The 25,405-nt window shown below is 37.1% G+C and overlaps 1 protein-coding gene across 4 annotated transcripts in view; it reads right to left on the bottom strand.

The window, feature by feature from the left end:
* The window catches only part of Uck (Uridine-cytidine kinase), a 329,786-nt gene that overhangs the window by 120,074 nt on the left and 184,307 nt on the right, over positions 1-25,405 (bottom strand). The window contains exon 7 of one of the 4 annotated variants that reach the window (XM_069833410.1): positions 18,035-18,165. The exons of the other annotated variants lie outside the window; for them this stretch is intronic. Within the exon in view, the coding sequence (XP_069689511.1) occupies positions 18,056-18,165 (110 nt within the window). The 3' untranslated portion in view covers positions 18,035-18,055. Of the gene's footprint in view, positions 1-18,034; positions 18,166-25,405 lie in introns of those variants that run through there. 4 annotated transcript variants of the gene reach the window in all.

The raw sequence follows: 25,405 nt of genomic DNA, 5'->3' as shown, positions 1-25,405 counted from the left end.
GTCCTGCAATTTCTAGCAAGTACCACTGATTAATAACCTACATCCCAATTATATATATTATAAAATACAGGTTTTGTGTTTATACAGTATTTCCTACTTGTAAAATAAAACTTACATAGATCATTAATCACCTACATGTTGAAATCATTCATAAAGTTATTCAGTTATTGCGAAGTCATTAAAAACGAAATTTTAAAAATATTTCATAAGGTTGGGCGCACACTTATTTAGCAAAACTGCTTTAGGCAAAACGTTTATGCTTAAATATGCTTTTAAACGTTTTTTTTTTTTCACTGTTTAATATAAGAATGCCACACACTCGTCTAGCATGATTACAAAAATGCTGTACAGCATGTTTAAACATGATTGAGCATAAAGCAAAATGCTGCACAGCATGATTAAGCAACTTTAAGCATGACTGAGTAAAAAGCAAAAATGCTGTACAGCACAATTAAGCAACTTTGAGCAGAGCTGGGACTTCTCGTAGCACAAACACTGACCATTGTTTGAAGGCAAAACATGTGGTTGTGCGCATATGCTTCCAATATGGAGGTATCCCTGTCGATCTGGTTTGCAGTGATGAGAGATTATTACAGCAGGTATAGCAGTGTCTTGAGTGAGTTGCGTGCAAATTTATGTGAATATGGAAACAAATGTTGAAAAATTAATTGTTCTTCGTGAAAAGTAGGTGATAGGCCTATCCTCTGCTAATAAATAAACTTTCAAGAGTTCCAACCAAGCAATCCTTGTGAGCATTTTATTTTACCCATTAACCAACACAGAGGTTTTATATGTACTACATATTCAGTGCAGTTTCATTCAGAAAAATTTGTTGATTAGTTAAAAAAAATAGAATAAAATAATAATAATAATAATAATAATAATAATAATATTAATAATAATAATAATACTAATAATAATAATAATAATATCATCATTTACTAAAGTTTAGACCATGTGGTGTGTTGCGGACTACATTCATCATTCAGTCCATCTTCCTATATATCTGCCGCGTGGTATACAATACAGAATTTGTCATGGGATTTTTGTTTGATTCATTCTATTACCGTGGTTCTGCCAGTTTTGTCTCTGCATTTTTAGATATGTAAGAATGCATTCTAGAATGTCTTCGTATGATCCCATCTGGTATAACTCTCAGTTCTTCTCATGATCCGCATTTTTACCATTGTGATTCTCGATGTATCTCATGCTCTGATGGTCCATGTTTCACATCTAGGCAATACAGGATGGGCTAGTTTTGTCTATCTTCAGTCTGGTCTCTTTCTGTACTAAATTTGGTTTGAAGACTGAATTTATGGTGTCTATGATATTCAAAAATTTTATCTTCTTCTTCTTCTTCTTCTTCTTCTTCTTATCAAAGCTGAGTCATTCTGTCCTGTTCCGAGGCTAACTGAATCCTTCCATTTCGTCCTTGGTATACCCAGGTCACACTTTCCCACAGGGTGATAAATATATGCTTGCCTTGGTAGTCTTTCTAAGGGCATTCAATCTACATGATGCAGCCAATCAATGGTGAGAATGGAAACCTCCTATGTCAAATTTTGCTATTTCTGGGTTATGATACCAAACAATTCATAAAATATTCACGGATTGGATGCGGTAATTTCCTGTGTCATATCACACTTCCGAAATTATTAATTTTTAAAAAGAATTTAATTATAATTAATTTTATTGATGTATATGTTTAGAAAATGTTTTTTCGCTCTCCTAAAAACTAACGATTTTTGACATAGGAGGTTTCCATTCTTCACCATCGCAATGTTTTTTTTTATAATTTCGTCGACAACATTTTTTTGTTTTTAAGATATCCCTAATCTCGTTGCTTTTGATTTTATTTAAAACTGTAACTTTTGTAACTGATCTGAGGAATCTATTTGTGCTGTTTCTAAACATCTTTTATCATGCACTCTCTAAGTCCATGTCTTGCTACCATATAGGCTAACAATGTGGGTTTTGACAAAACACTGCCAAATATTATTTTAACATCCTTGGACATGTATCTTCCAGAAAGTTTCCTTATTAGTCCGTTTGTTGTGTTATATTACTGTATATTTTCTTCCAGGTCTAAGTTCAATTTACAATTAGTTAAACTGCATCCAAGGTATTTAAAAGCTCGATATACTGCATATCTAAACATGACTACACATTTGAATTAATTCAATTTGTAATACAGCTGATTTTAATCGTTTCATGTATTTAAACTAAATATATAGAACCTGTCTAAATTTTTAATTTTGTTAAATTTTTGCTATGTTATGAAATTTCCTTTGAGTTATTGATAAAGTCTGGAAAAATAATGTCATATTACAGCCTGATCTATGCAGAAAAAGTGCATGATATAGTGTTTAAATCCTATGAATAATAAATAAACTTCCAAAGGGAGTAAAGAATAAAATATATTCATTCATTCATAGTGTTCTGCCCAAGAACAGGTCTTTCACTGCAAACCCAGCATTCTCCAATCTTTCCTATTTTCTGCCTTCCTGAGGATCCATGTAGGTATCTTAATGTATATCATTTGATATCTTTTTCTACCCCAAACTTTCCTTCTGTTCACATTCCTCCCAGTGCATTCTTCAGTAGACAGTTTCTTTTTAATCAGTGGCCCAGCCAATTTTTTTTTTCTCTTCCTGGGCAGTTTCAGCATTATTCTTTATTCTTTCTTCACCCACTCTTTCTAGCATAGCTTCATTTCTTATTCTGTCTGCCCATTTCACACACTCCATTTTTCTCCATATCCACATAGAATAAAGATATAATACCGAATACATATTATAATTAGTCCTATCATTTTTACTTTAATAGAACCTGATAGGAGGTGCCAGATGGCATTGACGATGACGTTGAACATATGTTGAACGTTTTGAAAAATAAATAAGAAGTTTTAAAAATAATTTTATAGAAATGAGCAAAAAATTAAAATCCAGAACAATCCTGGGAAATCCAGAACATCTGGCAACTCTGGATGCTTCACATAAGAAATTAAACAGAAATAGAAATTAAAAATGGAGTAACATCATCAGTACCATTGATACAAACCAACAGACTAGGCCTACCATAAGGTGATCCAATGAACCTAATCCTATTTATATAGCTACCCCGTTTGTATGGGACAAGTCGTAACAGACAGTGTTTGAAACAGTAAGGCAAGCTTTATGTAGCGAACCAGTTTTGAAGTATCCGGACTTCAAGCGACCCTTTATTCTAGCGACAGACGCTTCTGGCCAAGCAATAGAAGCAGTCCTATCGAGAAACACCCCATTGCCTACGCATCCAGAGTGTTAAATAAGCCGAGCGAAATTACTCTACCACAGGAAAAATAATTATTGAGCAACGAAACATTTATAATGTTATGATGTCACGAATTCGTAGCCATAACAGATCACGTAGCACTGCGTTGGCTAATGAGTCTGAAGGAGCCAGGTTCAAGACTCCTCAGGTGGACTAGACTTTCAGAATTTAAATTCAAAGTCTAATATAAACTTGGAAAGAAACATCAAAATGCAGATGCATTATCCCGAATGCATGGTGTATCCACTATTCTAAATTGTAAAGAACGTAAAATCAACGACGATGTGAATCCTCAATCTTACCGTGAATTGCAACTACCCGAACTACAATACGAAGATTGGCTAGACGACATCGTACGTTTTAGGCTTGATGAAAATGAAATCTTGTTCCGGGTGACGATTCCGAGCCACGCATTGTCGTGCCCAAGCCTTTACGGAGAACTGTATTATCAACTTACCATGATTCTCCTACTGGAGCTCATCAGGGTCAACATCGTACTCATCAAGGGCCGATTTTATTGGCCAAGTATGAAGTCAGATGTTGAACAGTATGTTAAACAGTGTATCTCTTGTAACGAAAGGAAGACAGGTAGACACCCAAAAGTTTCCCTACAGACATTCAGCGAAGTGCAGCGACCATTTGAGCTGGTTAGCATGGATATCTTAGGTCTGTTTCCAAGAACCACTGTAGGAAACGTATATCTTTTAACTTTCATGGATTCATTTTCTAAATGGAGCGAAGCCATACCGATCCTGGACCAAACCGCTAAATCTGTAGCCAGAGAATTTGTTACAAATATCATAACTGATCAAGTACAAATTTTGTGTCTGCGTTGTTCAAAGTAACATGCAAACTTTTACAAATCAGCAAAATTCAGACTTGCCCCTACCACCCCACGTAGTCACCAAACATTTACGGCAGGGGCGGATGCAGGATTTTTATTCGGGGAGGGATTTGAGGAGATAGTAAAAATGGAGTAATGAGAAATAAGTTTATATTCACAATTTGTTTCCGAGTCACAAACATTTACAAGTTGGCCTGAGTAGCGTAGTCGGTATAGCCTTCTGTGCTCGAAGTTGCGGATTCTACCCCAACCCAGCTCGATAGCATTTAAGTGTGTTTAAATGCGACAGGCCTCATATCAGTCGATTTACTGGCATGTAAAAAAAGTCCTGAGGGAAAAAATTCTGGCACACCGGCGACACTGATATAACCTCGGCAATTGCGAGTGTTGTTAAATAGACCATAATTTTTTAATTTTAACATTTACAATGACTGCAATACAAAAACAATAACAGAATGACATTTACAGAAGAAGGCAACGAGGCTTCTTAGACATTTGATCCAGTACTTCATGAGCTTTTACTTCTACATTGTTATGTATATACATCAAGCCCAGTCCATTTAATCTGTCTGCTCCCATCGTGCTCCTCAAGTAAGTCTTCAAATACCGCAATGTTGAGAACGACCGTTCTGGTGTTGCTGTAGTTACAGGCAACGTGCAGAAAAGTTTCAGCGCCTTGCGATTGCATGGAAAAATAATTTCATTGCACCTGTTCAAAGATGATATAAAATCAGTAGGTATTAGGTGAAGGTTTTTCTGATCAAGGAAATTTCTTCTCCACATCTTCAATTCATTGAAGAAAGATTCTGGTGATGCATCAACATCATTGGGCCACTGATTTACTACAGCCTGAACAGCAGTTTCTAAATCTTCATCTGATGCTCGCACTGTTTTCAGGCAGCAAAGTTTGTATGGACTTTAGGATTCTCTTATGATTTAAAAACCTGTCCTTGAGCTGACTAATGAAATAGTCTAAGAAGAGAAGGAAAATTAAAAGCATATAATACTCTTCATGATTCTCTGTCTTGAAGTAAGAACGCTGTGTTTGTCTTCCTGCAGTTCTTGGGATTTAACATTTTAGCAAAGAGAATTTACGTGGAAAACTCTCTAATTCCTATGTACATTCACGAATTAAAATTAATATTATTTTTGTTTCTTGTTTCGTATTTTTCTCAAAATTTCGGGAGGGGATATATCCCCTTAATCCCTCCCCCCCCTTGCATCCGCCCCTGATTTACGGCGATGTTTTCACACTTCATTCGCAAGGATCAACATGGGACAAGTGGATAAATATTGTCCAAACTGTGTACTGCAGTACACCGCACTCTGTGACAGGATACTCACCTTACTTTTTGCTGCATGACAGAGAAATGCCATTACCTTTTTCCATTGACGTAGTACCAACATTTCCGAAGAATGAAATAGAATCCGACCTAGTTGTAGGGTTAGCAGAGAAGCTTGGGGCAGCTTATAAGGTAGTAAGAAAACGCTTGAAGCAAGGCAAGGTGAACCAAGAGAGACACAAAATAAGAACAATGATGTTTTTTTATTAATTTATTTTAGTAGGTTATTTGACGACGCTTTATCAACATCTTAGCACAATCTACTATATACAGTCACGAAGCTTGAGTTTTGAGGGTGCTAGAAACAATAGACTGTGACAGTACTATTTTGCATTGCCTGTAATGAGGCGATATTAGCGATCCTAGTGGTGAGCAACTACCTAATGTTTGCATATTTACTACGTATTGAGCTTCGCGATTGTATATACTAGACTGTGATCTTAGGTTATTTAGCGTCTTAATGAGATGAAGATGATAATGACGGTAAAATGAGTCCGGGATCCAGCACATTTACTCATATTGGGTTGAGGGAAAACCCCGGAAAAAACCTCAACCAGGTAACTTGCCCCAACCGGGAATCGAACCCGGGCCACCTAATTTCCCGGCTAGACGCGCTAACTGTTACTCCACAGGTGTGGACAACAATGATGTCAAATTTCGTTCTTTTAAGATAGGAGATTCAGCTTTGCTATACAGCACCATAGTAAAAACAAGTGTGACAAAAAAAACTTACAAAGCCATGGATAGGCCCTATACGAATCATCGAAAAATTGAACGAGGTTAACTACAGAGTTAGGTATGCGGATGAAAGAACTCAGATTGTGCATGTAAATAGGTTGAAACTATGTTCCCTAGGGAAAGACATCCTTGAGGGAAAGAGGCCACCCACAGAAGAGGTGTCGGACATCGAGACTGTAGAAATTAGGTACGACAAAGACGACGAGTTAGCTACAGCCCGTGAACTGAGCAGAGACGCAGAAGCCACCTGCATAGTGACTGCTGACAACATCGAGTGGTCGTCAGAGGATACATACCGTTGAGCCACCTCGAGAGGAAGGAGGCGCAGGCAATCAACCAGGTTGACGAGAGCAGTTCCGAGGACGGACTGCCTTTGTAGCATCTTAGAGAAAAGTTAGGAAGCCCTTCCCAGGTAAATGAGGCCTAACGCCAATAGTAATAAGACTCCTGTTGCGGCAGCTGATTCACCCCCACGACCTCCGATGATACTTAAAGACTGTAACAGAAATTCGATCCACACCACAGGAAATCAAGATCAAGGAACATTTCAGCACGAGCATGAGCAGACGAACCGCGATGTAGTAACGTCGCAATATAAATTACGTTCCAGAAAAGTCTATTAATTTCTTTCCTTGCAGATTATGCGTTCGCAGTAATTCAAGATGCACGAGGACAAGTTGAGCTGGACAAAGGGTTAACATCCTTAAAGGAGAGAGGTATACTTTTCTCTGGTGATAAATGGACTGTTACAATGGATTTTGGTTTAGACTCTTACTATACCGCACTTGCCAGCCTTGTAACTATCATAAAGGATTTACAACAAGACATAATGCAAAAGAACTTAGAAAATCAATTGAAGAAATGTGGAAAGCGAAACCAATTCTCCCCACAACTCCTAGAAATTTTGTATCACGCTCATTGAGTCGTTTCCTTTCGAAAACCGAACGAATTCATAAAAAGGTCGAAGAATTAGGAAAGGATTTATTATTTATTCCATAATTTGAACAACCGAAAAAAAAAAAAAAAAAAAAAAAGAGGTCCCTTTAATCTAGGAGGTAATGTAGCAAAATTTCTGTTTGTTACCATGGACTCGGATGACATGGTAAGAATCAATAAAGAGCTCGAAATTCTTTATCACAATCAGAAGGACTTAGTTGGCCTAGTTGATTCACAAATAACTTATATAAAAGATCTTAACGAAAATGTTAATCAGAACCACAAAGATTTACAGGATGTAGTATTTGCAGTAAATGCTTAATTGAGAAATATGTACGGTAGGCCTATATTAAAAGCAACTCAAAATGAGAATGCTCTCGACTATATTATTCTTTATAATATGTCGTCTGTTTTGAATAACGCCCGTATAAACGAAGGCACCGTTAAAGAATTGGAACACAACTTAACTGAGTTCAGACAGTCCATAGACGTAACTGCATCAGGTAGACTAAGTTCTTACCTACTTCCACCACACTAAATGTCTTCACGAATCTCATCATTATTACTAACTTCAGTAGACACCAATTCCGTTTTCTTATATTATACTTTGGTCAAAGTCCTTGCTCTCGCAACAGCAGATAGGTTACGAATATACCGTACGTGGACATACCATTAAAGTCAGTCGGCCGTTATTTTGAAATATATCGTGTCCTCTTCCTGTCCCCCAAGGTATTGATTCCCTTAACTCAAATGTAATCATTCCCGATTAGCTGCCCTTATTTTGCTATCACCGAAAATAGGTGATCTTGCAAACTGCAGAGGAGAAATGTTTACCCTCTGTTCCCCAGATGTCACCGTATTTTCAGCAGTGCAGCCCCACTGATTTGCAGCTTTGTTCTATGGAAGGACGAAGGAAGCAGTAGAGCTCTGCAACCGAAGAATCATTGCAGCAGATCGACCGCTGATTTAGTATCGTTCTTACCAGAAAAATTATTGGATCTATAGTCTCCCAAAGAGTACAAAGGTTACTCAAACCTGTAGAGTTTTGAACAACACTCGTCTAGTGTTGACTATTTTAATATTGAAGGAAACAGGAATATTGAATGCTTTCGCGAATTATTACTTTTATTCAGACAAGTTCACATTACTTCCTCATATATTTGATAATCTATATCCAATGTATGAATCTAATGCTGTAGTAGTTCCTGATGTTCCTCATGAAGTCTTTCAATTAGACTTGAGTACGTTCAACGAAGAGGAGATTTTGAAAAAAAATCGGACTTAAATAAAAAAATAAAGATTAAATAAAAAAAAAAAGTAAAACCCGAATTTCTCCATACATTTTAACCAAGAATATTTTGCCAGAAATAAAAGATTTTAGAAAGGAAGGAATTGTCTTGCATGAGATAACACAAAAGCTAAAAGAAGTAAAATTAAAATATACATCTTGATTACACAACTTTTAACACTATATCACTATGTATTATATGTCTTTCTCGTGTTAACAGGCTGAAACATGTTAACCAGGTACTGTAGAACTTAACACGAGAAAGACATATATAGATATTCCGAAGTAAAATTAAAAATGAAGGAATCCATTGTAAACGAAGGTTTAACCGGATGGAATATACTTTTGATTGTACTTTTCATTATTCTAAGTGTATTATGCATTTTACAGGGACACCAGAGATGTCGAGGTGTACCCGGCAGACCCTGTTTTCCCGTCCAGGACCAAGGGGAGAACCGTCAGCCACTAGGTGCCCTGGATACTGCATCCACCAGCACAGAACAAGTAGGCCAGGCACCGCTAGAAATGGCCCCACTCGCCGACTTGGATGTACCTATGAGTTTTGTCCCACGCAACTAGTGTGCAATGTCTGCACACGGAACAGAGAGCAGCAAAATCTCTGAAGCCCTTTTGCATATGCATAATGAGTAAACATAGAGGCGAAAAGCCGATAATTGATAGTAATCCAGTGTAATACTAAATGTCATTGATTTTTTTTATATATCTCCATCCTATCACGTTGTATTTTTTTTCGGTTAAGATGTTTCAGACGAAAATTGCTCACCTGAAACCACGAACAAACCTTCAAATGGTAAACCATAAATTAAGTCACGAACTAAGCCTTAAGTAATAGAACCGTGTATTTGGTAAAAGCAAGTTCTGATTCAAAATCTCTTGATTAGTAACTTTAAATAATAGGACAACGCAATAGTACCCTACCATACAGATCACATAAATCAATGTTCCAACATAAGAAAGCATACCAAGAAATCGCCCAGTTTGAACACTCACGAATATTCAATGTGTAAGTGAATAATGGCCAATGGAGTGGGTTAACACTTCGTAAGTCTGAATGGAAAAAAAAAAAATTGTTTTTGTCCCTGGCGTGAGGTTAACCCCTCCGTAAACTATAAGTCCTGTTGATTGAATGTATTGACAACCTTTCTCTTTCCTTAGACCAAAAAAAAGCAAGTGCCTATAGACATCGTCTTTTTAAAAGGAAGGGAGTATTGTTGTGCCCCGACAGGATAGTAATGACCAACGATCTTTTTAACATTGATTTGATTATGGGCTATGGTTAGGAAATAATTATTTTATTCATTTATTGAATCTAATGATACTCGTACTTGCTGGTTACGAAAGTCGCTTGTAGTCTTTCATATCGAAAGCGACAGATCAGTTGAGGCATGATAACTGAGATGCTGTCTGCCGTCCCAGCTCGGAACCATGTAGACCTCACCATCAGCATTTTAGCGTGTAAGCAGCACGTGGAAATCTTTTATCTCCATGTGAACCTATGTCAGCAAACATGCTACAGCGTGTGGCTTCGAATTCCAGTGCAGGGAGGCTTATTAATTATTTCTTATAAGCAACACACAAAAGACGTAACTGTATGAAACTATTGGCCTAATTATGATTTACGTCACTGATCACGTGAATGTAACTCGTTTAAAACCCTTAAGACGTTCTTTTCACCACAAATTCTCATCTGTATATCGTTCACAGAAATATCTTAACTGCAGGCAAAATTAGTATATAAGCCCTTTGGCTTTTCCTTTTATCTACCCCTTCCCAAGTAGGCACTGGAAGGCAGTTTTCGGTTGGACTTGGAGACCAGTGTGTCTCGACAGTCAGTAGGTGTGTGCGGATTGTTGAAGAGCAGAGACTAGCAATTCTGGACGTCATGGCTCCAGGAGGAGAGTTCCTGCTGCCCCACGGTAGAGGCTAGTGCTGCTCGTCGGAGTGACTACTACCGCGGGGGAATCGGAGATTGCGAATAAAGCTCTCCACCAGTGATCTCCGGTACTATCGTAGGTGGAACAGGGAACATATAGAGGGATGCAGGGGTTCGAAGCGAAGGTGGAGGACGTAGAGCTCAAGGACGACCGAAGTGTACGGACTGAGGTAGTTGTGAGTGGAATAAAATGGTACCAAATCGTATATACGTCGCATGGAAATTCTTTAATTTAGTTGGAGATAATAATAAAGTCGCACGCTGTGAACTTTGTGGGCGAATTTACTCTAAGGGTGGTGGTACTTCGAATTTGTTAGACCATTTGAAGCGATCGCACAATCGCGAACTTGAAGAAACTAAGTAAGTAAATTTAACTATTAAAAACACTCTTGAACTCTTTTAAAAAGTGTGTTTACTTTGATTTATATATAAAAGTTCTAATAAATAATTTCGTTGTTGTGTGTGCAGACAGAGTAACATTGTGAATGAAAAACTGAAAGGCAGAAGAATTTCAGCAAAAAAGGACCCTCTAAGATTGATCCAGCTTATTGTTACGAGATGAAACTCCAAACTTCAGTGATGAGCCTCTTACTTGAAATGAAATATGAGTTGGTGATTGTCTTGCCAGAAAAGCCAAACGCTCCTAGGACGCCAACAGGTCCATATTTGGAAATCTGTATGGCGTGGACCAGGTTAGATAGCTTCTTTAAGTAGGTCTAAATTTAAAAATGTAGGTATGTACTGTAAGTGTTTAAGCTAACATTAAGAGCCGCGGTTGTGGTACTCGTACTTGCTGTCAAAAATAAATGATTACCATTCAGATACACATTGACAGTTAATTAGTGATATCATCGTTTTCGTAGTTTTAAAATTACTCAAAACATTTGATACGATTTTTTTAACTGCTTTAGTGCTATTGTTCCAAAAGGTCCACAGTCTAGGAAAAAAAACTTGAAATTTCTATAAAACGTAACTTTTGAGGCAATAAAAATCATACATAATTATGGAATATTTATAAGGCAACTTGAGTTATGAAATTAAAATATTGAGTTTCATTCTGAAACTAAAGAAACGTGTGGTAATAATATAATTACAATTATCCTTAAGTTGATATCCGCTTATATTTTTTATTACAGAGGAAGAGTGATGCGTTTTAGAAGAGACAGTTCAAATACTGACACCCTTTAACACAATGATCACAATCCTGTCTGGTGAAGAATCTTAATAAATTATTTTGGACAGTAAACCTATTGATACCACACATTTCTTTTGTTCCATTCTGAAACTCCCGTAATATATTTTACGTTAAACTAAAGCGATTAGAATAATAATTGACAAAAACTGTTCGTGAATAAACGAGTGTTTACAGGAAAATTATAAATGTTTAAATTAGCTACTGAAAAGCTTTACTTCTGTGTTAGTTATCAGTTAATTTTAATGTTATTAATTTGATCAATGACATAAAATTAATACACCTTTCCACATATACTATGAATTTCAAAACTAGAAAAAAAATCTGTCAGCTAACATAGTACTTCAGGCAAAACAAGAAAAAAAGAAGAGCCGAAGAAAGAGAGAGAGAGAGAGAGAGAGAGAGAGAGAGAGAGAGAGAGAGAAAGAGAGAGAGAGAGAGGAGAGAGAGAGAGAGAGAGAGAAAGAGGTAAATAAAAAAAGAGAAAATAAGCAACAAAAAATTACGCACTTATTCTAAAAGATACGCGGACGTCAGCAGACTCCAATCACTACCTGATCCGATTAAAGGAATGCTCAGCGGAAAATGTATGTCTGCGCCACAGCACATATACAACCTGCTTGGCATCAATCGGAGGTAACCGGAGGTCTCCGATTGAAAGAGCACAAACAACTGCTCCGGAGAAAAACCTAATCATAAGCAGCACTAGTAGAGGCTTCAGACTAACTATACTTTGTAAATAGACCCACATTTGTTATATTATGACTTTAATAAATAGTGATTGTTATGAATTTGACTTCGGTTACTGAAGTGAAGACTTCAAAGTTACGAATACCTTCACTATACTTCCAAGCAGGAAATCCTCATCTTTTAACAGTTCTATTGAGTACAATAGTGGTGTCAGAATCCTCGTAGCATAACATTGAGTATAATTGGGGTATAATCAGAGATGATGAATGCAGTGAATTCCGCTCGAATCCCATCCACCCTTTTCATGGGAGGAGGGCACAACATTATTATTATTATTATTATTATTATTATTATTATAACAGGTTGCCCTCAGTGATCAAGTGACTGGCATGCTTGCCATTAGATCCAAGAAATGTAGAATCAAACCTGGCTGAGGACGTGGGCATAAAAACCTGCAGCAAATCTTCCTTTGGAAAGGAAGTAAAGCTGATAGTCCCATGATCCATGTTGTAAATTTACTGCATGTTCAAGAACCCATAGCCTGAAAGAGAGGATCCCTGGGAAAAATTACCATCTCTATATCTAAAATGCCATCTGATCCTTTTGCATACAACTACTATAATAAAAAATAAAATATGTAAGATTTGCACATCTGATCTTCCTTTTCTAAATCATCTACCAATGATTTGTTTATTGAAATTACCACTCGGCTGCCAAACACAGAATTCAGCAAATGGTAGATTTCAATTTTTTCTACATGTCTTATGTAATTCTGCCAATGTTGTCTTGTTACACCTTCACATGCACTTTGTAAAACTTTAGCTAGCTCTTCTAGGGGGCGTATTTTAAGGTTTTTCGACTGCACTTTCCTCTTCAATTAGGACCAGGCGAATTCGATCAGGTTCAGAACACAATGATAAGATGGGAGTCTTACGACTATGTTTTCATAACAAGCTGCTATTTCATCAATGATTGTTGTTGAGTCAACTGTCCGAAGACAGGTTTAAACCTCATAAGTGACCCCAAAAAGCCATCACTCATGAGGCAAGCCAGGAGATAATGGGGTATGGTGCTCATCCCCCTCCAATGCATACATTGCCGATTAGCTATATGTTAAATACTAATCAGACTTCAGATGTATACAAACAACTGTTCTTCCTCTGACATATATCAAGTGAGATGTACTGCCTGATAATAGATGTACATATCAGCCAGAACCTCAATCATAGGATTCATCAATGATTTATCTGCAAAAGCTGTGGTATTGTTAGGACAGGATTAGGAATGGGAATGTTGTGATTAGTCATGTACTGAAGGATTTTAGACTTTCTCCGAGAGAAATTAGGTCGTGGATTAAGGATTCGACTGTGATTGATAAGGTGCACTGTCATATATTATTACAGGTATCTCCCTCTCCCTCCCTCCCCCTCTCTTCAATTTAAATTTAATATATGAGATGGGGCACTTTGTGTATGAATAAGGTATATCTGCAAAAGCAGTTTCTTTCGCCAGTTTATCTGCTCATTCATTACCTACAATGCATGTGTGTCCTCTTACCCAGGACAGACATATGTGATTTTCGTAATTTTGAACTTCAGACCTTATATCCAAAACAATAAGGTGAAGATTCTTATTGTTGATAGTACTCCATCTTATTGTTTGAAGTATGGCAAATAGTTCATACTGGTGCCAGTTGATATTTTTGAAGAAAATATTTCTGTACATTATTAAAAACAACAAAAGCACAACCAACAAGACTCTTGCCATCTTCTTCCTGTATTCGAGAACCATTTATGCTTGAAAAGACATCTTGATTTAACAACAAGATGAAGATGATTCCTTGGATGACTCTCTGATAGAAAATTAGCTCTTTGTTAAAACCTTCGTCAAGAAATATTTTACCCTGTTTATGACTAAGGACCTTAGTTCTGGTAATGGCAGTTAAACTGAGTGGTGATATGTCTGCTGCATTTGTTGTGATGGTGCGGTGGGCCCATGTGATAAATAAAATGAATCGATGTTGAATCTGCAGTAATTTTTTCTGAGGCCATTTTTTATCTAAAATGCTTCAGATAGCTTAAGCATAGTAGAGTATTAAAAGCTCAAATGCTCCATAATAAATAACACTTAAAATATCAGAATTTAATCCCCAAGTTGGTTTGGTAGCCCTAACAAGAGATGAATGAAATTTACTGTCTTTCTTGGCCAGATCATCGAAGTGTAGTCTGAATAAGACAGACTTATCAATTACCGTATTTACTCGCGTAATTCACGCCATCGCTTATTTCACGCACCCAAATTATTTACTATATAATTTAATAAATTAATTTCCTCGTATATTTCACGCATTTAATATTCGTGAAATACTGTAACAAGTACATGCTGAAACTTGAAGTAATGAGGTGTGTTATGTCGAGGAGCCCTGAATGTACGGTATCTTAAATGACGTAACGAGAGAGTGCATAGCAGTATTTGGGACTGGACAGCTACCTGTTACAGGCGCACCCTTCTCGTCTATGAAAGTCCATTAAAAATACCGGTATAGGGTATTGACCTCACCCTACCATTTGAATGGGGGTGGTTTGAAAGCTTTGTGTTGGATCGCATCAGTTGAGTTTGAGACTCGAAAAGGGAAACCTGTCAAAAGCCGTCTGTTAAAAGTTTTAACAATGAATGGTAAATCCCGATATTCGAGTCATATTGCGGTTCTGATGAAGAAAGCACTGATGTACAATCCTAATGGATCACTGGAGGATAGCATTTGTAAGCACCGGTAAATAAATTGTAACATTAAAAAAAATTGTAGTTTTGTCATTTTTACCCTTAAAAATACCAGCTTGTGAAATTCCTCGCTTAATTCACGCACCCTTAATTTACAGTTTGAAATTGCGGGAAAAAAGTGCGTGAAATATTCGAGTAAATATGTATAACACCTAGATACGTGAAGTAATACACTGTTTGAATATATTTGCTGTTAAACTATATTAATGGGGCATCCACATCCTTTTTTTTAGTGACTAATATGACCGTTGTTTTGTGAGGATTAAAATAAAGTTTGTTGTTAATACCCCACTTCAAAACGATGTTCAGACTTGAATTGGCTTTTTCTGTTAGTGTTTGTATATCCTCGCCCTTTATCAATATGAGAACATCATCCACAAATGCAATAATGTTACAGTTTATTGGCAATTCTATTTGCAACAAACCATCATACAGAATTACGTAGAGTCCGGAACTATAGACGAGCCCTGAGAACAACCTTTCGTAGTATGTTTAGATACAGTCTTTAGCCCTAATGTGAGCTGGGCTTTGCGATTACAAAAATAGTTTTTGATTAACTTCCATAAGTTCCTGGGACGTTCTTTTTTCTTAAGTTGTAACAAAATCATAGGCCACCAGGCATTATCAAAAGCACCTTTGTTTGATATCCTGTTTGTTTGTCAGTATGTCTTTGGTCCAGTTAATCACGTTAAGCACGGCATCATCTGTGGATTTCTGGGGGTGTATTTAAAAGATTATTTGAATGTATATGATACATGATTCTGTCAATTATCAAATTTTCAAAGACTTTTCCCATCAGATAGTAGGCAGAATGGTCGAAAAGCACTAGCTGTAAGTTTGTCATTGCAATGTGGTTTTGGAATTATTCTTATAGTAGCAATTTTCCAACAATCAGGGAATAACGTGGTTACAAACACTTGTTAAAAATATTTACAAATAAGACAAGACAACATTTATGAACATTCTTAACTATGTTGACTAACAGTGCACCTAAGCACCTAAGCCACTGACACTGTTCACTTCTTCATATGTGAACTCTGTTAGAACTACTGTTAGAAACAAGTACATACTGTATTTATGAAAATTTAAATCCTGTGTGTCATCAGGGAAGAAGTTGTTAATCAGATGGGTAGCAGTTTCGTGTGCATTGATCATGTAACTACCATACCATTAGTTTTAACAGTCCTAAGTGTGCAATTAAAATTTTCGAGTCTGTGACAAATCTTATCTACCACATTACATGGATTCTGTGATGTTTGTGTAGAGAAGAATTCTTTCCACATATTGATTTTTGCATGAATGATTTTATTTTTGTATTCTTCTCTGATAGTATTGTATGACTCTTTATTTTTCCTGTGTAACTCATCACATCTACATCTTCTAAAGTGTCTATAGCTAGCTAGCACTCTCTTGCTTAGTATAGTTAATTCAGTGGGCCATCAACAATTTTTCACCTCAGTTTGCGATTTTTTTGGTAGGTGTTTTTCACATAGACTAATAATATCATCAGTGAGATTTTCAATTGTTAAATTAAAAACTTCAGATGAAACTATGCTGAGCAATTCCACAATTTGCAATTATATTTGTAGGAGTAAATACAACATTTTTTCCACAACACATAAATCCTAATACATTTAGTCCATTAGATGTTGATAATCGAGCAGTATTACCCATAAATACATTTATTCGAATTATCGTAACAGCAGCAGATGTATTACACTGACATTTACAATACACTTTGACAGCAAAATGTCTGCCTAAATTGTGTAACAGGTAGAAATTAGACTGTATCATCCAGGATTTGATAAAGGAAAGTGTACACTTAAGATACATATAAAAATAAACGTCTTTAATAGAAAAAGTATACTATTTATTTACGTTCAAAGTGTGTGTAACTGACTGACATAAATGTCAACTCTCTCTTCGGGTGAACATGGTTCTCCACAGATTTCTCTGAAATCTCATTCCTGATACAATTTTGCAAAATATAGTTTGGAAAGGAAATTGTAATCTTCAATTTAAGTTAAAAACGACCTCCAAACCACGATTAGTAATGGAGTTATGGCCGAAAAAGTGATGTGTTACTGACTGACCTCATTCTGTAACTGACTGACATCTCTGAATTTTAAAATAAAGTTGCACTAACGGAACCATAAATTAGTACAAAATAATATGAAACTTGATACATAGTAAATTAACATAACGATTAATTTAAATGAATAATATGTTTCCCAGAATACAAAACTTCGTTTGCTTAACCATGCATCTTAAATGACACAAAATAATGCAGATACAACTATTACATAGACTACTTAATAACATATATAATTATTTCTCTGTGATTAAATACTGCATATACCAGCCATAGGCATTGGTGTTTAATTTTAGGACTATATGAGTGTCACAGCAACCTTGACAGTGCTTATCACTCTATATGGCATCAACACCCCAGCGTAAGACAGTATTTTACGTTATCCAAGCGCGTTCCTAAGAATCTGGCACTGACCTCCTTATCGATTACGATAAAATGACCCAGATCACAGTTTATATTTCCCATGCCTATGGCTGTTATAAATTATGTTCATAATAATAAGATTTTAATGTTGAGTTCTACTTTTAGATTGAATTTGACGATTGGAATTAAACATGTAGACGCAGTCCACAGCACTCGTTGACTCACTTATTTAGTCTAACAAGTAGTACTGCAGGAACAGTGTCAATATGTCACTTGTTATCTGAACAAACTTTAGTTTCTTTCCACACACGGAACCTGTGAATCTTCCACACTGATTGTTCACAAGACAGTTGTGCATGTTCTATAACATAGGGATGTAACACTTTCACGTAATGAACTCCGTGAGTTGCCGGCATAGGTGCAAGATATTCAAATCGTTTTTTGACATACTTCTTTCCTTCGTCTATCTCAATCTGTGCTACCTCCTGAACAATAATTTGGATGTTTTTATTGCTCACAATGTTAAAAAATTCTGTAGCGCTTTGTATCTTCTTCCCCGATTTCGCAGCCATCCATGCCATCCTTTTTACTTTGCTTCCAATTGCATTCATGGCCCCTTTGCCATGATATGACTGAAAGAAGTTCCATTCTATGTTAAATCCAAATATGCGAGCAAACAATGTCACATTGCTCAATGTATACTTCTGTTTAAAATGACTCGCTGTTTTATCTGAAAATATTTTTACCACCTCAATGTTCGCCAAAATTTCCGAAAACACTTTTCGTAGACAAACATCCACTGCATATTTGTCATGTGCTACATAATCTGACACTAATGCAAAGGATTTCTTCTGAACTTCCCTGTCACCTTCCTGTCTAAACTAGGCAACAGCAGTAAATATTGAGATCTGCTTATTGCTCTAATGAGCTGCTTGAATCTCATTTTGCTCTTTGCAGGTGTAATTACTGCACACTCAACACCAGTTCGCGTGTAACTTCACCAAGGCCTTCCAAGCAACTAAGTACGCTGTGAGAATGAACAGCACAACAGCTGAGAGAGCGACATGTCAGTCACTCACAATGCCGCTGCGGAAAATGAAATCACTTTAGAAGAAAATGTTCTAATACTTTTTTATTGGTCATGTAGTAGTAACGCAGAATACCAAAGGAAATTTTAATCTATCAATTATTGTGCTGTGTGGAAGAGTTTTTGTATGTTTATTGTGACAGAATGACTGTAATTTACAGTACATATAATTATAATGATTTTAAGTTATTTAGGATCTTAGGATAGTTCAACTAATTTCACATTTCCTTCAAGGAAATACCAAAATATAGTATGCTAAAAAGACAGCTCGAAATAAAACAAATTTAGATGTCCAAATTGTGACACGAAACACAAGTATCTTCACGTGTTTTTTTAAGTGTTTGGAATATGACAAGATCTGCAGCAAGTTATAAACTAAAAGAAAGAATATTTGAAACATTATCTTACGAAATAAGTCAATTTAAAGTATAAAGAAACACATTTCTTCAACAAAAATAGTCCTACATCAATTTCAAGAAGTTCACCTCAGTATGAAATTTTCATGGAATTGCTCTGCTATTTATTTTCGAAGAGATCGGTTGTAATGTTTTCTTCACAGAGATTTTAAAATGACCCCATTTCACATTTTTAGTTCTATACTTACGACTAATACCACAGAAATTAGAATTACAAGATGCTGACTGGATTCGAATTATAATCAGTTCGTGATCAGACATGGTTACCAATCTGGGAAGAGTTGTAGAAGCCTGTCACTACATACACTTACGTCGAGAAAACTTGTGCTGTTATTTAGATGGAAAGTAGGTTTGTTCCCGTTGTTGAGTATGGCAAGATTATTGGCGCAACAAAAATCGTGGAACTGTATCCCTTAGAACTGTCCCAAGCATAATGCTTGACGTTAATATCCCCAGTATAAGCAGGTGTTTATCTCTAAGATCTAGTAAAATTTTTTAAAGATCATTTAAAACAGTGTCAAAATCGCAGGAAGAATCACAAGTATTACAAATATACAGGGTGTATCAAAACTTGACGAGAAAACTTCACAAATGGATTTCTCACATAGAGAGAAGAAAAAAGTGTATTACAACATGAGTCTGGAAATGCATAATTACAGCTATCCGAACTTTTATTAATGTTAGTGCACGCCAACATGCCTTGATCACTGGACTAAAATGCGAGAGTCTGATTACAATTATTGTTACATGAGTTATCATGTTGTGAATTAAATTGATGTTCACCTGAATACCTGTCAGCACCCACAAATGATTTTCCGTAGTCTCAAACTGAGTAGCTGTATCTGATAGGTAAAGGCACTAAATATTTAAAATAAACACACAATAAGGTAGTAAGAATGCTTCAAATAGGCATTTACATAGGCACTAAAATACAAAATAGGCTGTTAATAGGCACTTAGGGGATTATTATTTTCAAGTTAACCTTTGGCATGCTCTTTGCTATATGCAATGCTATTGTCATCATGAAAACAATGTAAACAATATATTTTTCTAAATTCTTCATTAGAAAGGATGTTCTAAATGTAGAAAATGTTCTTTTAACCTCACAAAACGTGAGTGGAGCATATTTAAAATATAAGTAACCTGATGTAGCTACAGTTACTGCACCTCTCAATGTAGTATAGATGCTATGTTCACTATTGTATCCCATCCAGGATTCCGTCTTAGCAACTCCAACCATTCGTAATATATTTCCTTAGTATGGACTAGACAGAGACTTGCATTTCTGTCCATTTCCCCAGAAATACTTCTGTGTTTTATTTCCCAGCTTATTGGAAGGAATATTTGCTGAAATCATTGTAGCACACAATTCTCAATTGAATTTTTTCTCATCATCTAATGGAAGTTGAAAAAAAAAATGGCTGCTTTGATTGTTACTGTCTGGCAGCGTTGCATTGATGCCTTGTATTTTTATGTTATTGCAGCAGATGATTTTTTTTTTTTTTTTTTTTTACATTTAATGTGAATATAAAAAATTATCTCCGAACCTTGAATGGTTAGACATCAAAATCTCTCAACAAAATATCTAAACGTCACAACGTATTACCTTCTTGCAACATTGGCAGAAGATGGCCTTGCCATTTGTTGTCAAATTGGAAACATTCCATCATCTGATAACTGTTCCTTGACGATGTTTGCTTTAGCATTGTTTTGGCTTAAATACTATTCTTCTTATTCTGTGGTTTAGTGTAGGATCTCTATAAGCTCACTTGTTTGGTTCAAATAACACAACACTCTCAATAACAATGAAAAATATGAAATGAAACAATGAACTGCTGTTTTAATAACGCCTGCAAAGAAACAGTGGTGCTACAAACTTAACTACTATGGTGCAATCTGATGTTAAGTGTTAAAACAACATGATTTTCGCTGCCATACAAACGAGCTAAACATCCAACCACAATATTTACCCACAATACTCCTTCAATCATATTCTTTTTTCAGTTCCTTTTTGACATTGGAATGAAGGGAAGGGCCAATTTTAAACCTTGAAAAGTTAAAAACCGAAATAGGCATTTATAGGCTTCAATTCCAGAAATAGACACATCACCAAAATAGGCAATTTTAGGCATTGTAGAACTTCTATATCTTAATCCTAAGGCTCTATAATGGATATTTAATTAAAGAGGCTTTAACTTTGAGTAAAGAAACAAAATAGGCAAAAAAAGGCAAAGCCACGGCTCTACTGACAGGTTTGTATGAAATCTGCAACTATCAAATCGTATCACCAACAGAGGTTCTCCATTAATATTGAGGCAGGCATTGTTGGTGATTGCTTGTTGAGACCCTACGTTCTCCCGAACAGGATTACTGGACAAAACTACACAGATTTCTTGCTCAATACTTCGCCTGATTACTTGGAAGACATACCACTAGCATCTCAATGACCGGTGTTCTTCATGCATCAGACGCTCCTGCATATTTCAGTCTTTCTGCCTGCAGGCAATTTAATGAACATTATCCTGGATGCTGGTAGAGGTGGATCAATTCTTTGGCAACCACACTCTCCTGATATAAACTCTATGGATCTTTACCTTTGCGAACACTTAGGGTACAGATATGCCAAAGATACCTCGCTGCTCGTGGCTGCGGTTTACAATATGGCAGGAGACTGTTAGAGGTAAGGTTGCTAAACTGCTGGAACTTTCAACTTACTATTCTAATTAATCGTGCAGTTAACCACAAAAGTAATATAGGTTTTCTATTCAAGTTACCCTATTGTCCCTTTCAAACTGCAGGACTATTTCACTTCCACCCTGTATACTAGACCCAACAATTAGATTCGAGATGGATACACTACTCAATGCAAGTTGACAAGGAAAAGAAAGTTATCTACCAGCCAACTATAGACTACTACAAACAAAAATATCTACAAAACTTTCTAAAATTAAAACATTAAAAGTATTACAATTTTTAAAAAAGGTATTGTAGCTTACCTTATGACAGAACAGGCTCCGTTTCAACACTGGTGTGGTGTCATCTTCAGTGTCCTTCGAACTACTGCTACTCCAGCTGGTCTTAATTTCCAACATTTGCATTTGTCGGTGGTGGGGTGGGGGTGTGTTGCTCTTATGGTGGGGGATGGCTGTTTGTGTGTTGTGGATTATGAGATCGAATAATGTATGTGTATTGAATTGTAATTGTGTATTACGTAAATGCTGTGGATATGTTCTTGTAATTGTGTAATTGTAATTGTGTATTACGTATATGCTGTGGATATGTTATTGTGTGCTTATATATTTCGTATTGTTCTAATATGTTTAACTGTGGACTTTTTGGTGTGGTGTAGTATTTCCGTATCTGTTTCTAAGTTATCATAGTCGTCATTGTTGTTAGCAATACGTTCTGTATAATTTGATATAATGTATGGTTTAGTTATTGCTGTAATGTGTTCACTGTATCTTATTTGGAATGATCTTCCAGTCTGTCTTATGTAAAAATCTGGACAGCTATTGCATTTTAATTGATATGGAACTTCCGGGCTAAGATGTCATGGTCTACTGGTATAGATATTCCCAGACGTTTCGTCTACTACTGCATACCAACTGATCTGACAACTGGAAAGCTCTATGCAAGAAGAAATCTCAACTCCTAAGTTCTCTGACCTTCCTTCTATGATGCCGAGACACAGAAGTAACCCCAGGATTCCTGTATACAAAATGCCAGTTCAGAACGGCTTCATCCCATCGGATCTATAATAGGACAGAGAAAATCTTGCTATGAGAACGGATTCATCAAACCTATTGAGAATTGAATGACTAAAGCCTGTACGTCCTACACATCGGATCTATAATAGGACAGAGAAAATCTTGCTATGAGAACAGATTCATCAAACCCATTTTTTTAATTTTTTTTTTATTGGGTTATTTTACGACGCTGTATCAACATCTAGGTTATTTAGTGTCTGAATGATATGAAGGTGATAATGCCGGTGAAATAAGTCCGGGGTCAGCACCGAAAGTTACCCAGCATTTGCTCTTATTGGGTTGAGGGAAAACCCCGGAAAAAACCTCAACCAGGTAACTTTCCCCGACCGGGATTCGAACCCAGGCCACCTGGTTTCGCAGCCAGATGCGCTGACCGTTACTCCACAGGTGTGGACATCAAACCTATTGGGAACTGAATGACTAAAACCTGTATGTCCTACACATACGTCTCAGCAACAGTCTGAAAATAGAAGACTGGACCGTTATAGACAGAATGACATATGCTACCATGGAGTCCAAACTACACCGAGTCTCCGAAAGTCTGAAGAAGAAATACAACAACCTCACTACAACCAAGGCTGTCAACAACACTAAGGACACCAGACGCACGGTAGTGAACTTATCTGACACCATGTTTTCACCAGAGGAAATCGCAGTCTTGACAAAGGGAGGGAATTATGCGGTAATGCCATGGACAGTACCAATTCAAGACATCATTGCGAATATAGTCGGGAATCAGAAACCTGAGCTCGGACGCAACAAAGGAGATCCGACGTGAGATGGCGAGAATACTGCAATACATAGTACCACCAAAAAGCAACCTGTCCAAGGAAGAAAGGAAGTCTATAAAGACCTTGAACGAGAAAGACAACATCGTAATCCTAGGGGAGGAAAAAGGGAATGCAATGGTAGCCCTGAACACAGAGGATTATATGCAGAAAGTAAAAGATTTGTTAGATCCAGTTACATATAAAAAACTGGCACGGGATTCGACCTCAAGTCATCTTAAGGAAGACCAACCTCCTAATCAAGAATTCGTCGATTCCAACGAAAATTAAACGCACTATCAAGAAGCCAGAAGCACTACCACCGAGACTGTATGGACTACCTAAGATCCACAACAGGATGTGCTGCTCAGGCTTATTGTCAATGTGATCGGGCCACCGAAATACGCATTGGCCAAATATCTGAACAACCTACTAAAACCATACGTAGGCAAGACATCGTCATACATCAAAGATTCCAGCCACTTCATTGAGAAGATTCAAACTCTGAGAACCCAACCGGGAGACATTATGGTCAGCTTTGATGTGGTGTCCCAATCAAAGACACTATAGAACTACTGAAGAACATCTTCCCAAAGGACATTGTAGTGCTATTCCAACTGATGCTCACTACAACGTATTTCCAATGGAACAAGGAGGTCTATGAACAGACAGATAGAGTAGCAATAGGGAGCTCTCTCAGCCCGATGGCTGCCAACTTCTACATGGAGTCCTTTGAAGATACTACACTCAAGGCCATGACACGGAGACCAGAATGCTGGTTCAGATATGTGGATGACACATTTGTGGTGTTGAGACATGGAGAACCAGCACTAAGAGATTTTCTGAACCATCTAAATGGGGTCCACAAACAGATTCAGTTCATGATGGAAATAAAAGCAGATGGAAGATTACCGTTCCTGGATGTACTGGTTCACAGGAAGCCGGACAGTACCCTGAAACATAGCATCTATCGGAAGCCCACCCACACCGACAGATACCTATACAAGAGCTCAAACCATCACCCGGGTCAAAAACGGGCGATGATAAAGACTCTGATTGAGTGCGGAGAATCTCAGAACCACATCTCCAATAAGAAATGGTTCATTTGAGAACTGCGCTAAGCACTAACGGGTATTCAGCTCTGGAGATTAGGAGGGCCATACATCCCAGGCTATCCCAAAGCCGTGCTCAAGTCCAGCAGAGGAAGAAGGGCACTGTCTTCCTCCTATATCATCATAATGTCACGGACTGGGTCGCCAAGATATTGAAATGTCATGATGTAGACACGGTTTTCCTGCCGACCAAACAGGTCCATAACATACTGAGATCAGTCAAGGACAAGAGAGACAAGCTGGTTGCCGCAGGTATATACAGGATCCAGTGCTCCTGTGGTGCTGTATACATAGACATTACACAACAGAGCATCAAGACTAGATTAGCAGAACACCAACAGAACTGCAGATTGGGACAGTTGGATAAGTCTGCAGTGGCGGAACATGTGTTCCAGGATGGGAGGCATGACATACAGTTCCGAGAAACAGACATCCTCAGTAATACGACCAATTACTTCCCCCGACTATTTTGGGAGGCGATTGAGATCTACAAACATACCAACAACTTCAATCGTAAAGAAGAGGGTCTGAAACTCAACAACTGCTGGCATCCTGTCATGAAACGTACTCGTACTAAACCTATACGCATCGACGGTATGACAGATGGAAACCGAGATCCAGCGAGTGCAGACTGCTGGTGTGTCTATTATGTTAGGGTTATAAACGTTGTCCTGTACTATATATTTTATTGTATTTAGTACTTCAGTGTAGTTGTCATTGTTC

This window comes from Periplaneta americana, chromosome 8, assembly GCF_040183065.1.
Source record: "Periplaneta americana isolate PAMFEO1 chromosome 8, P.americana_PAMFEO1_priV1, whole genome shotgun sequence".
Taxonomy (NCBI): Eukaryota; Metazoa; Arthropoda; class Insecta; order Blattodea; family Blattidae; genus Periplaneta; species Periplaneta americana.
This window is presented reverse-complemented; position numbering and strand designations above follow the sequence as displayed.